General features: G+C 57.4%; 1 protein-coding gene across 1 annotated transcript in view; it reads left to right on the forward strand.

The window, feature by feature from the left end:
• Positions 1–675: 675 nt before the first annotated feature.
• The window catches only part of ITGA3 (integrin subunit alpha 3), a 29,046-nt gene continuing 15,697 nt past the window's right edge, over positions 676–14,024 (forward strand). Inside the window, exons 1-7 of the mRNA XM_037149915.2 lie at positions 676–1,347; positions 8,233–8,360; positions 8,676–8,755; positions 10,921–11,170; positions 12,491–12,577; positions 12,934–13,141; positions 13,600–13,796. Of these exons, the coding sequence (XP_037005810.2) occupies positions 1,142–1,347; positions 8,233–8,360; positions 8,676–8,755; positions 10,921–11,170; positions 12,491–12,577; positions 12,934–13,141; positions 13,600–13,796 (1,156 nt within the window). The 5' untranslated portion in view covers positions 676–1,141. The remainder of the gene's footprint in view (positions 1,348–8,232; positions 8,361–8,675; positions 8,756–10,920; positions 11,171–12,490; positions 12,578–12,933; positions 13,142–13,599; positions 13,797–14,024) is intronic.

Here is a 14,024-nt window from a genome sequence, read left to right on the forward strand (position 1 = left end):
TCCAGCTCCCTGGCCACGCAGGGCACTCTGAGGAGAAGGGATTCATTTCCACACTGATAGGCTTACAAGGGACGCCAGAAAGCGGGGTGCTTTGGGGGAAACGCTGTCTTGTTGCTAATACTAAGAATGCTTGGTTACTTACGACTGCTAAATATCAGTCTGGCTTTGTGGAGGGACCATTCCCAGCTGGGATCAGGGTGGATGGGGGCGGGTGGGCAAAAGAAAAAAAAAAAAAATCTCGACGAGAACAGAGAAAGAGCTGCGTGCTAGAAAGAATGCCCAGAGACCTCCGGCAGCCTCTCAGGGACTCACAGCACTGCAGAGACCAAGAGGATATTCCAGGCAGCGGTGCGCGGAGCTCAGTTCGCTCGCGCTCTCCAGCCAGGCGGGCCGAGGTGGCCGCTCCTGGAACGGCCTTTGCAGCAGCAGTAGCTGCCGCAGCAAACCTTCTGGACAAATACCAATCCCGGCCCCGCCTGTCCAATCCATTTTGCTAAAAAATGCGACGCTTCTCGGGAGACGCAAGGGGCGGGGAGGGGAAATCCTAGCCTTTGGGGGCCCTGGACAGGTGTTTGGGGGAGAGGGCGGAGCCATTTCGGGGAGGATGAGGGCGGGGCGGTGCTGCCCCTTTAAGAGGCGGTGGCGGAGCCGGGACCTTTTCTCTTTCCCCGGAAGGAGAGCGGAGCCGCGGCTGGGCGCGCAAGGTGGGGAGGTGCGGAGCTGGGCGTGGAAAGGCGGGGCGCGAGCGGGGGGCACCCCTCCCTCTCGCCCTCCTTGCGGTCTACCGGTCTGCCTGCCCAGCCAGATCCGCCACCGAGCCAGGATCGAAGGCGACAGTGCAGCCAAGGGGGTGCGGCCGCGACGGCTGTGGGGCAGGGTGTCCGGGGAGGGGGCGCGGTGACCCAACGCAGGACTGGCGGGAGAATAGATCGGCGGATCTCGGAGGGGAATCTGAGAGCGCAGACCTTGAGCAGACGTGAAACCGACCAGGGCTGGGAGCCAGAAACTATCAGCGTTACGGGGCTTAACGACGCGGCGGGCCAGAGTGTTTTCCAGTGGTGGCGAGAGCAGGTGAACAGGTCCTCACTCCCGCTCCACGTCCTCACGCTCTCTCGCCCCGGCTCCGCTCCGGCTCCCAGCCATGGGCTCCAGTCCCCGCCGCACCACCCGCGTCCTGCGGGCGCTGCTCTGCGCGCTCGCCTTGACGGTGGCCCCTGGCGGTCACTTCGCCTTCGCCTTCAACCTGGACACCCGATTCCTGGTGGTGAAGGAGGCCGGGAACCCGGGCAGCCTCTTCGGCTACTCGGTCGCCCTCCATCGGCAGACGGAGCAGAAGCTGCGCTACCTGTGAGTGAGGCTGGCGGGGGTGGGGTGAGAGAGAGCGAGAGAGAGAGAGAGAGAGAGCACGAGCGCTGGGTGCGGATCCGGAGGTGAGTCTCCGGCCGCGGGCTACTGTGAGCGAGGATTAAAGGGGCGGGGACCTGAGCGCCCTCCCGTTGTCGACCTTTGGCGGGAAGTGGAGTGATTAGGTGTGGGCGGAGGGGGGGGGCAGTAATCATTGGCAAGTGCTGACCCAGCCAGAACCTGCCTAGACTCACCCCGTCTGGAGAGCAGCACTGGGGTCCCGCTTTCCCAAGCCGACTTCCATTCTCTGAATTGAGTACCTCTTCTCTCTGGGGACGGGAGCTGGGGGAAACTAAGATAAACACATAGTGCCCCCCCCCCCCGTTTCCTGGGAAGAACCTATGGGTACATGCATTGAAGCTCTCTCCCTTTACACCTCGCATTTAGTCTGCGGCTACGTCAGCCACACCCTTTGCAGAGCCAGACTGGAGGGGTTCTCAGCCCTTGGTGGTTGGAGGGTGAGGTGATGAGTCTGGGTGTTTGGAGCTGTCCAGGGGCTCCCTCTGATCCCGGAGGCAGGGGAATAGAAGAGAGAGCAGGGGCTGTCCCAAATCCTGCTCATCTCCTGCCCCTCCAACCCAGCAGTGACACCCTCCCACCAGATAGCTTTCCTGCATTCCACAGATTCATGTTGGATCTTCAACCCTGAGTGTGTTTGTTTAGTTTGAAGAGGGAAGTGGTGTTTTTCTCTTTCTTCTCTTCTCCTTCCCCAACAGCTGCAAGAAAGAGGGGAAGAGCTAGGCATAGGGGAGTGAGGGGAAGGTGACGGCATCCAGCTGCTTGTGTCCCCCGCCCCCCACTGTGATCACACACACTTACGCCCAGAGGGGTATGTCCAGGTGTCAGATGTTTCTCTGCCTAGATTCATGAGATCAGCAGTTCGGGAAAAGGACAGCTGGGGGAGGTGAGGCTGTCCCTCGAGGGAAGGTGGTTAGGACAGGTCAAGCAGGCCGTATCACTTTGAGCTGAGTGACCTGCTAGCTGCCCCCAACTGGTGTCTGACCCCCGTGGACCAAGAGGATACGGTTGGTCAGAAAAATGGTGTTTGAAACCTCTCCCAACTCTGGCCGGAGCCTACAGAAACTTGAGGAAGGTTGGAATGCCCAAAGTCCAAACCTGGCTCCTTCCCTGCTGGCCCAGCCCTGCCCAGTCTACCTACCTGAACTTGGCCTCAATTCCATCTAGCTCCTGCAGAGGCTAGGGCCACCACACCCTTCCCAGCCTGGCCCCACAAGCGTGGTCTGGCCTTGACCAATCCTCCATCTTTTGGAGGCTCTAAGTAACCATCAACACAAGTTCCTACGTTAGTGCTCTTTCTGCCCCCTTCCAGAAAAAGGTGTTCCATTCTAAGGCAACACAGTGTTAAGACAAGGTGAAGAAAGCAAGAGGAAGGTGTGTGTGTGTGTGTGGGGGGGGTGATTTTGCTATGTGACCTTGAACAAGGTAGTTCTCTTCTCTGGACTGGTTTTCCCCAAAGAGGGGTTGGACCTGAATCTGTCCCCTCCTTCCTGCCTCAGTTGCCCTATAAGAGGCAACTTGGCATTGTGGAGAGAGAAGAAGCTTCAGTGTTCCATTGCCAATTGTCACCAATACCTGAGCCTTAATTTCCTCACATGCTGGGGCAAGGGGAACAACACACCTTCTGCATGGGGCGATAGTGGGGCTTCAGTGTAATAATGTGTATAAAATGCTCTGCATATGCCAAGGCACATGCGAGGGCTCTTGTACCAAAGCCAGGACCTGGATGTACCCTCACTACCCATGGGCCTCGCCCAAGACGGCTGAGCAGAGAATTCCTCCTTTTTCTTCCTGGGCAGCTAGAGATGGCATTAGGCCTGATAAGAGCCCAGAGGTTCTGGAACTGAGGAACCTCAGAGAGGCAGGTAGTTCTAGACAGACTTCTGGGCCACTCTCAGTCTTTCCCAGGGGCGGTTCTAGACCTTGGCTCATCTCCTCGTCTCACTGAATTCTGCTCCGTGGACCTTTGGGAGAGCCAACCGGCCCAGCTGGGCTTAGCTGCAGCCAGCTGCAAAGGCAGATGTGAACAGCTGCCTGAGCACACAGATCAGGGGAACCGGCAACTCAGGTCGCAGTTGGATACCTCTTAGCCTCAGAGTCCCTTTGGGGAAAAGGGCGAGGATTCATGGCCCCGAATAAACTCTTAGCCTGGGGTTCACAGGAGGTTTTCTGGAGGTGTAGGGACCCCTGAAAATCACTTGTGTCTGTGCATGTTCCCGTGGCAGGAGCAGGGGAGAGCATAGCTTTCAACATGTTCTCAAAGAAGGCCTCGTTCCAGAAATGCTTAAAAGCCCAGGTGTGGGCCTCCTTGTTCCCCATCGCCCCCATCTCCAGACTGGGGTTCCCTGCCCACGACATCAGAGGTTTACCCCACCCCAGGCTATACAGTTTCTCTGTCTCTTGACATGAGGGATGATGAGTAGGGCAGGGGATGAAGGTGCGCTGGGCTTCTCGGTGAGATGCACGAAGACCCCTTGGGAAGCAGAGGAACTGTTCCAAAGGGAGATAGCTACTGACTGACTCCCGTGCCCCAGGACCTGTTCTTTAGTCCTGCCCCTAGGAATCCAGGTGCCCTGGTCTGGCCTCACCTTTTGGGCTATGGGAGAAACCTCTGAGGCCCTCTCTCCCTTTCACCCTGGCCTGGCCACGAGGGTTTCTGGGAAGTCTGCAGTGGGGGTGGCTGGGGCTCCTGGAAGATGAGGTCATATGCGAGGGAGGCAGGAACAAGGATTACCTGCTGTGCTCTCCTAAAACATGTTTCCCTGGGCGGACTAGCCTCCTGGCACCTCCCGAGGAAATGCGCAGAGCAGCTGTGGCTGCAGGCAGAAGGTCTGCATTCACAGTGGCCTTTTCCTCTGACGCTCTCCAATGACCAGTCCAGGCCAAGGAGCTTTAAATTGGGTGGGAGGCAGGGGAAAGCCTCATCTTGTAGGAAAAGAAAGGGGCTTGGTCAGAGCTAAACGAAGGAAGAAGAGGGTGTCCATGGCAGCAGGAGGAATTGAGGTTAGATGACATGAAGAATGCCCTAAGGGATCAAATATGGAAAAAATACTAAGAAGCGAGGGAGAGGGAGAAGCACTGAGAAAAACAGCCTTGTTCTTTTTTATCTGAGGCTTCGGCCGAGGCCTTTCTCCTGTTCTCTCTCATTCTATCGCTTTCTCCAGCTTGTTGCTCTGGCTCTAGGGCTGAGTCACCAGAGGGGAGAGGGGGCTGGGTGGGCAGCATGAGAAGTAGGGGGAGGGCTGCAGTTTCAGCTACCACAGGATCAGCCTCTGGGGAGACGTCTAATTTGGGCAGCAGGGTTGGCACAGAGCTGGGATCCAGGCATCTGAGAACTGCCAGCACCCCACCCCCGGGCTCTGAAATGGGGCAGCCCCTTCCCCAACCTGCGCTCCATCCTGAGGCGGAAGGGATCCCTGAAGAGTAAGGCATGCGGGGGCCCATTGGCTGGAGTGCTGGACCCCCTGGGCCTCTCCAGGTTAACTGGAGCTGCACCAGTCCTCCCTGAGGTTAAGAGTCTGGGAGGTTAACTCTTACAGGCTGTTTCTCTGAGCATCACCCCACCCCTGTGCCCCCAGGGAGCCGCCTTCTCTTTGGGGTGAGCCAGTCTGCTGTCCTGTCTCCCATGGGCCTCGTACCCCAGCCCCTTCCCCTTCTACTGCTTTCTACTTGGCTGTTTTATTAGCCTTGAACTGAGTGATGGGGCCGGGTGATGAAGTGCCTTTCCAGAACCTGGAGCTCAGTGGGCCCCCCAGAGGCCAGGAGGGGCTGTCTGGCTGGGGTCAGAGGAGAGGCTGGCTGTTTGAAAGCCCTTAAGTGGTCATTTTACCCATCTACCTACCTCCCACAGGGGCTTCCTGCCCACCTCCCCACCCCCTGCAGCTCAACCTGATTCCAGGAGAGGTTTGGTCTGATCTTTCCTCCTTGCTCCAAGGGCTGGGCAAAGCCTCCCACCTAGCCTCGTTCCTTCTGACTGCTGCTGGGAGGCTGGGCTCAGTGGTGGTCTAGAACAGATCAGCTTTTGGATTCTCTGATCTGGATCAGATCCGACAGTAAGCAGCCTCATTTGCATATTAATTTTCATGTCTGTAAGGTTTCTCCCACCCTCTGGGTTCTCCCCACACCTGGCTGTGACTGGAGGCAACTGGACCATCCCATCCGCATCTTCCCCCATCCCTTCCTAGCCCTCTGGCTGTAGATCCATTGGATCCCGGGCTGGGAGCCAGAGGGCCTTAAAGGGCCTCTGAACAGGCCAAGTTGGAGCTAAAAATACTCTAGGGGGGTGGAGGGGGCTGCTCCCTGTGGAATCTCTGGGGAGGGAAGCGCTGGGGAGGATGTGGGCCTGGGATTAGGGCACCGGCCCTGCCCGCTGCCCATCAGTAGGCACGAGGCAAGGGCAGGGAGGGTTGTGGACGGTAAGGGGGTTTATTTCGATCCTGTTGCCATTTGTGCCCAGCTCTGCCTGCTCGGTTCCCCAGGAGGCTAAGAGGAGGGGTCCCTCAGCCCACACCCTCGGACATCCTGGGCAGGGGCAGTGGGAGCAGCAACACTCCCATTTCATTGCACGCCCTGGGAAGCAGCCTGGGCACCTCTCACCCACTGAGGCCTGGACCCACCCCTCCACGGTCCTTGTAGCAGGCCTCTGGCCTCTACTTCCAGCCAACTCGAAGCTCCCACCATAAACCGACTCTAGCATGCCCACCTTAGTGACTGCCTGGCCTCCTCTCCTTAGGCATTGGAAGCGCTACCGTGTCCCATCCTCTGCTCCGTCTAAGTAACCAGAGTCATCTGCTGTTCGCCCTCTGCTTCAGACTTCCTCACCTGGGCCAGCAGAAATTCCTCAGTTCCCGGAGGGAGACCTAGGGCTATGCTTAGGGCCGGTCCTGATGTCTCGGGAATCAGAATGACGGTGTTCATGTTGACCATGGCTTTGTGGTCAGACAGCCCTTTCAGAGAAAGAACCCATGTCCCCCCCCCAACAGCCCTGGAGATCATAGGGACAGCCGCTAGTCCTGTGTTACAGATGAGGCACTCAGGGCTCGGGGAGGGAAAGGAAAGGGCCCCTCGGGGCAGAACAAACCTTACAACCAGGACCTTAGGCTTCTAGGCTGAGATGTTTCTTTCCTAGGTCTTCCCTCTCTCACCTGTCAGGCTCCCCAGGGGTGGCTGTCCAGGGGTCAGGCAGCCACTCACCAGGCACCCTCCTGAGCCTCGCAGAGGGTGCCTACCTGGGCCTGGCTGCCACACTGGCCCCCCACCAGCCTTTCTGCCTAGCAATGCCTTCCCCAGGCCAGAGTGAGGTGTGAGCAGAGGTGTAAGGTACAGGCAGAGGCCCCGCCCCCTTCCCTGCACCCCGAGGACGTGCATTCCTGACACCCAGTGGGCGGAGGCACCCAGGCCCTGGCATGCCTGGGCCCCTGCCCTGCCCACTCCCTGCAACCTTCACTCTCAGGGCCCAGGCAGGAGCAGCAGGCGGGGTGCGGCTCGGCACTTCCAGACCTGGCAGGCGGCCTGGAGCCCGAGTTCTGAGCTGGGAGCCTCGTGGTGATAGCGTTGCTGGGGCCAGCTGGAGGGGTTCTTAGCAGGTGCCTGCCCCCAGGAGGCTGGGCCCTGCAGGATCAAGGAGGTGATCCTGGCAGAAGGTCCACAGGCTGCCAAGAGAGGACGTGATGCTGGGAGAGCAAGGAGTGGTAGACCTGGGTTCTCAAACTGGGTGTGCTGGCTGAAAATGCACGTGCCAGATCGGTTCAGGTGGCCCGTGGTGGGCTGACGACTGTGCCCTTTTAACACGTATCCCAGGGATTTCTGGTGCTGGTGGTCTGGGGACTCTTTAGAGGTATTATTCCAAGGCTGGTCCCCTTTCTGTCTTCTGGTTACCTCTCTGGTATGGGTTGGGTTGCCAGGACCCTAAGCAACCTTGTAGGAACTTGTAGCCAATGTCTCTAAAGGTGGACAGGCTGGGAACAAGGCGATAGTCCTCACCCATCCCCACTCTCACGCCCACCTTCCAAGAACACTGCCCTGGGGCCACATTGTCCAAAATGTCGAGCACCCAGTCCCACCCAGTACCTGTGTGCCTGTCTCAAGGGGGCAGTGTGGGGGGTACACATCACCCAGACCACTCAGGGGTCCATGTCTCCTAGATCTAAGTCCTCAGATGGCTGAGAGTAGAAGGACCCAGGGTCCCAAGAACACACACCACCCCGCCCCACCCCTCATATGTTGTCCCCTCGGGTCGCCTAGAAGTTGAACCCTGTGCCAGGATCCTTCCAGGCTTACTCTCTTTTAGTCTACCTTCATCTCAGAGGCCAAAGCATTCCTTCCAAAACTCAGATCTGACCACGTCATGCCCTTGCACAGTGGCCCTTCCCAGCGGCCCTCTTGTCCCACTGCGTGTTCCTGGATTCCAGCAGTCTCAGAGCCCTGCAGATCCCTGCGTCACCCTGCTTACTCATGCCTCCTGGCCCTTGCACACGCCATCCTTGTGCCCAAAGTGCCCTCCCTCCCCTTCTTCCCCGGTGGATCCTGGTCATCAGACTCAGGCCAGGTCCCTTCTCCCTGGCTGTTCCTCACGAAGAGTCTGGCTGGTTGGTTCTCCGCTCCCCTCACGAGGCACCGACAGCGGAGGGCTGCTTCCTTGCCGGCCTTCCCCCACCCGGGTGCCGCCGGAGAGCCAAGGCTGGGATCCGTTCACCTCCCAGTCCCAGAGCCTGGCAGAGCAGGTGCTCAGTGAGTGCACGTTGAACAGCAAGTTGTTTGAAATGGGCTTTGTGAAGTCTGAGCCCTGTGCCCTACCTCCTTGCCCCCCAGGCTCCTGGTTGGTGCCCCCCGGGACCTCGCCGTGCCTGATGGCTACACCAACCGGACTGGTGCCGTGTACCTGTGCCCACTCACTGCCCACAAGGACGACTGTGAGAGGATGGACATCACGGAGAAAAGTGAGGGGAAGGGGCTGGGGGTCACTGCCGGACTGGGAGCCTGGGGGGTGTGGGTAGTCGAGAGAAAAAGGACCTGGAGAGCTAAAAGGCCCTCCTGGCAGTTTCTGGTCACTTCTTGAACAGATGGGAAGAGGGAGTCCCAGAGGAGAGTGGGACCCTGTGGGGTTTGTGGAGCTCAGACTCTGAGGGGCTGGAGGAGAGGAGCAGGGATGGCTGCAGTGCTGGGGGGCAGGGTCCGGGGGGAGCAGCCCCCGCCCTCTGGAGGCTCTAGGCACCGGGGGGATGCGGTGCCCTGGCTCATGATCCCTCCCACAGGTGACCCTGACCATCACATAATTGAGGACATGTGGCTTGGGGTGACTGTGGCCAGCCAGGGCCCTGCAGGCAGAGTCCTGGTAAGTGGGCACTCAAGTCACCTCCCCACCCCCTCCAGCCCTCTCTCCTTCGTCTCCCTGGGGCTGAAGGGAAAGCAGAGGACAGAGGGGCTCCGTGGTGCATGAGCTGGAGGCTTGTAAACGTCCATTTCTGTGGCCGTGTCCCTCAGTCCTGCCTTTATTGTGGTGGTGGGGGGGGGGCGGTCTGGCACACTGCCAAGACCCAGTATGGCCGGGGTTGTGTCTGAATCACTCTTCCTCCCGGCTCCACCCCTGCTACCGGTTGAGTTGCTCACCCTTCGTGGGAAGGAGCTGAGCTGAGGGGCTGGATCTGTAAGAGTAAAGGGCAGATGGGGCCCCAGGCGGTGTGGCCTGATTTCATCCCTTCCTGGGAGGCTGGCTGGCCCGAAGAGGCACAGTCCTCCTGACCCCAGCTCACTTGGATTGGGTTTGAGGGCCACTGTGTGTTGTCAGTTGTCACCTCCTGCCCGCATTTTCCAGTGCTGGCCCCTGGGGGGGAGTCTCCATTTCTGAGTCTCAGACAGACAATGTTTAAAAATTGACGTAAAATTTACATAGAGCAAAATGTACAGATTTTAGGTGTCGATGAGTTTTGAAAAGTATACACCTGTGTAACCAAGATCCGTGAAAAAAAAAGCATATGTACATCACTCTACAAAGCATGCCCACTTTCAATCAATCCTCACTCCCGTAGCCGGAACGCAACCCTTGCTGCTGTGCTCTGTCCCATTGGAACACTTTTAAGTTCCGGGTTTGCACCAATTCACTCAGATACCTTTTCGGGCCACAGTTATGCATGGTGTGTGTCCAGGACCCACTGGAGGCAGTTCTAGGCCCTGGGTCCTTCAGCATTGTCAGCTCATTGCTTCGACAGTTTTTTTAAGATCGATTGATTTTTACAAAGGGAGAGAAAGAAAGAGGGAGAGAACCATCAATGTGTGGTTGCCTCTCCAGTGCCCCCTACTGGGGGCCTGGCCCACAACCCAGGCATGTGCCCCGACTGGGAATCAAACTGGCGACCTTTCAGTTTGCAGGCTGGCACTCAGTCCACCGAGCCACACCAGCCAGGGCCCCTTAACAAGTTTTTAGTGAGCATCTACTGTGCGCTGTGCACCCTGCCAGCACTAGGAACTTAGTGGCAACGGTTGAGGCTCAGCTGGTGGGAGTGAAGCTCACAGATGGAAGGGGCAGAAGAAGTGAGCCAGCAAGAACCGAGCCTGGTTCTGGATCTCTGCCTGGCCCTTGACTGTTTTCCAAATACCCTCTTCAGACTGATTTGCCCAATAACATTTTACCAAGCTCCTCCAATGTGCAGGGAAAAGTGCTCAACAGGCAGCCCGGCCCAGTGCGGAAGTGCCTAGATTTCAGAGCCAGATGGCCTTGGCTTGAACACTCTCTGCCTCTGTTTAGACATGAGACCTTAGGCAGAGACTTATTCTCGGTGCCTCAGTCTCCCTGTCTAAAAGGGAGAAAGCCGTTGTTTCTACTCCACGGTGCTGTTAGGAGGCTTGAAAAGGTTAATATATAAAGAGCTGAGAGTTGTGCCTGGTGTGTAGTAAGCACTCAGTTTTAGCTGTTGTTGTTGTTAGTGGTCCTTTCATTCAGACGGCAGGGTTAAGCCTGAGCTGGTGTGTGTGGCTCAGTGGGTTGAGCGCTGGCCTGCGAACTGATAGGTTGCTGGTTCAATTCTTAGTGCGGGCACATGCCTGGGTTGCCGACCAGGTCCCCAGAGGCAACTGATTTCTCTCCCTCTCTTCCCCTCTCTCTGAAAAATAAAATCTTAAAAAGAAAAAAGAGAGAGAGCAAGGTTATGGGGAGATAGCAGAGAAGCAAGTTCCCTAACTCACTCGGTATCCAGCTCCTTTTGGACCAGAGAGGTGAACCCACGCTGCCTCATCTGTTCCCATTTTGTTTTGCCAAGATCTCTGAGCCCCTCTCCAGTCCAGTAACTTCTGTCCTTCCAAAAGGTGTTTCCAACTCTCAGGGCAGATTTCTAAGTTCTGGAAAGGAGCTGCAGGTCCAGGCATCGCAGCGGGAAGACAGAAAAGCTAGGAGGCGCCTTTCAACGTCTCTCCCGCAAAGCCAGAGGTGCCCAGGGCCCAGGAGACCGCTGGCCCTGGGTCCCTGCTGCGGGCTCAGGCTGCCTGTTGGGGTGGGGCCCCCAGGTCTGCGCCCACCGCTACACCCAGGTGCTGTGGTCGGGGTCGGAGGACCAGCGGCGCATGGTGGGCAAGTGCTACGTGCGGGGCAATGACCTGGAGCTGGACGCCACGGACGACTGGCAGAGCTACCACAACGAGATGTGCAACAGCAACACCGACTACCTGGAGACCGGCATGTGCCAGCTGGGCACCAGCGGCGGCTTCACGCAGAACACTGTGTACTTCGGCGCTCCCGGGGCCTACAACTGGAAAGGTGAGGACCGTGGGGGAAGAGGAGGAGCAGAGACTGCCCACCCCAGGTAGCTGCTGGAGCAGCTGGCCGAGACTCTCCACACCGGGCAGGGGGAGGGCAGAAGAGACGAGACCCTCTTGCCCATGTCAGCGACCACCATGACTTTTGCTACTTGAAAGCACTTCATAGATGCTGGAGGCTTCACACGTATCATCTTATTAAATTTCAAATACTCTGTGAGGCAGGTATCATTATACCCATTTTGCAGAAAACTGAGCCTCAGAGAAGTGAAGTAAATTGCTCAAGCCAAGAGCAAGTTATGAAACGCGAATTATAACACAAGTCCATGTGACTCCAGTTTAACCACTAAAAACTGAGGTAGCGAGTCAAACTTGCTCCTGGAGCCACTACTAAACCGTCCGGTGGGACGTGGCAAAATAAAGAGGAAAAGCGCCCATTCTCCCACCCCTGCCTCTCCCTCCCGTCTCCATTGTCCCATCTTCCAGTGTATATTGTGTCCTGTGGCTCATCCAGAACTTATTTAAGAATACATGGGTACTTTTAAACACACACACAAAGAGAATCATGCTGAACATGCTGTTCTGCTTTCTCTTTTCACTTTTCAATGCACCCTGGCCGTTTTTTCCCCATGTCCATGCTTGTAGGGCAGTCCTTTGGGAGCTGTGAAGTGTTTCCTTGTATCAAGGTCCATGCTTTTTGTAACAACCACAGCACACGCCCCTCCATGTCTGCCTCTCTCCGCCACACAGGTCGTAGCAACAGCGATACCTTAACTGCAGCCTGTTGTAGAAGCAACAGGTAGAGGGAGCCCAGAGCCTCATCCGCTTGACAAAGGTGTAATCACAGCTCTGGGCCCACTTGAGGCTGAGGCCTCCGCTCGCTGCAGCATCCTGCCTCCCCCTCCTGGTCCTTGAGAACCTTGGCAGAGTGGCAGGTACCCTACAGCAGCTGCCAGGGGAGAGGGCCCAGGAGGCAGCCCGAGCATGAAGGCAGGTCCAGGGGGCAGGTCCAGGAGAAGTCTGGCCTCAGTGTCTAGAGTGCGGGGGTGGGGGGGGGAGGGTCTCATCTAGCAGCCAGGAGCCTGGATGACCAGATTCCCGCCCTGTCTCTACAACTAGCTCCCCATCCCTAAGCTTCACTTTTCTCATCTGCAAACTAAGGGCCATGATTCTACCTCACAAAATTGTTAGAGGAAAGAGGAACGTGACAGAGGGCTCACAAATATTTAAAAAGGTCATTAATATCTTCTGGAGAGGGGCCTGGACATGGTGGAGGAAAGGGGTGGCAGCTTACACTCCCTCTCCCCAAATCTTTGCGAAGGAAACAGCTACATGATTCAGCGGAAGGACTGGGATTTATCCGAATACAGTTACAAGGACCCTGAGGACCAAGGAAACCGCTATATTGGTGAGTCCCGTTGTGGCGGCCCGATGCGTGGAAGAGGAGGCGGTGCTCAGTCCCCGGCATGCTGGCCCTCTCACCGTCGGTGCCGGGTGGAGTAGTGAGGCCAGGGTGCAAGTGCGAATGGTGGTATTTAGTTCAGCTAGCACTTCATGAGCACCAGGATGCAAAGACCCTGCCTTCATGGAGCTCACAGTCCAGTGTGCAGAGAGGACTGGGGATGGGCATCCAGAAGTCACTTTTTGGCCCAACTTAGAATAGAGGAGAAGAGGATAAGGGGGTGGTGCCCTCCGGAGTGGGTCCAGAGTAGAAAGCAGCAACGTTTACTGAGGCCTTGATCGACCACCTTCCCCCCATCCCAGGCTACACGGTGCAGGTGGGAAGCGCCATCCTGCACCCTACAGACATCACCATTGTGACGGGTGCCCCGCGGCACCAGCATATGGGTGCAGTCTTCTTGCTGAGCCAGGACGTAGGCGGAGACCTGCGGAGGAGGCAGGTGCTGGAGGGCACACAGGTGGGCGCCTATTTTGGCAGCGCCATTGCCCTGGCAGACCTGAACAATGATGGGTGAGAATCCAGGCACATTCTCTGGGGCCAGGGAGAATGGTGATGGGGACAGGCTTGCCAAGGCAGCAATATGGAGGCTTGCATTTGTGCATCTGTTTGCGTGCTATTGCAGGGGTTTGCAAATCAGTTGTGCTTATTGATTTGCCATCGGACCCTACGGGTTTCTGGATATTTGCATGTCAGTTGCATGACACTTACATCTCTGTCTTTGTCCGTCATTTCTATGGCCCGAGTGGATGTGGGGTGTTTGGGTGTGATCTGTACCTATGTGGCTTCCCCCCTGTGTTTTCTATTAGATGGTCGTGCCGACATTTCCTTCGCTTTCCCAAGACCCGTGGCCAGAGGTGCCGTTTGTACAGCCGTGTGCCCTGGCGCACTGTGCCTGCTAAACAGGAGTTGTGCTGCCTGTTGCAGGCTCGGCTCATGCTCCCATTTCCCCCTCCTTCTCTCTCGTGCAGGTGGCAGGACCTCCTGGTGGGTGCCCCCTACTACTTTGAGCGGAAGAAGGAGGTGGGGGGCGCCGTCTACGTCTTCATGAACCAGGCAGGCACCTCCTTTCCTGCCCACCCCAACCTCCTTCTTCACGGCCCCAGTCGCTCCGCCTTTGGCTTCTCCGTGGCCAGCATTGGTGACATCAACCAGGATGGATTCCAGGGTATGAGCTAGCACTCCCTCCCCAGCGCCCCCCCCACCGAGTGCCCCCTGCATACCAGGCTTAACAGGGCTCCAAGAGGGGATGGAAGGGGGCCCAGGCCCCGAGGCGCTCACAGCCGTGCTAGAGAAAGGAGGATGCGTAGAGGGACCCCCACGGGTGAGGAGCAAACCTTCTGCTGGGCATCAAAGGCTGGGCTGAGCGTGCACAATGAAGGCAAGCAGAAGGGGC

Source organism: Artibeus jamaicensis, unplaced genomic scaffold (assembly GCF_021234435.1).
Source record: "Artibeus jamaicensis isolate MK-2021 breed Jamaican fruit bat unplaced genomic scaffold, CSHL_Jam_final contig_1998, whole genome shotgun sequence".
Taxonomy (NCBI): Eukaryota; Metazoa; Chordata; class Mammalia; order Chiroptera; family Phyllostomidae; genus Artibeus; species Artibeus jamaicensis.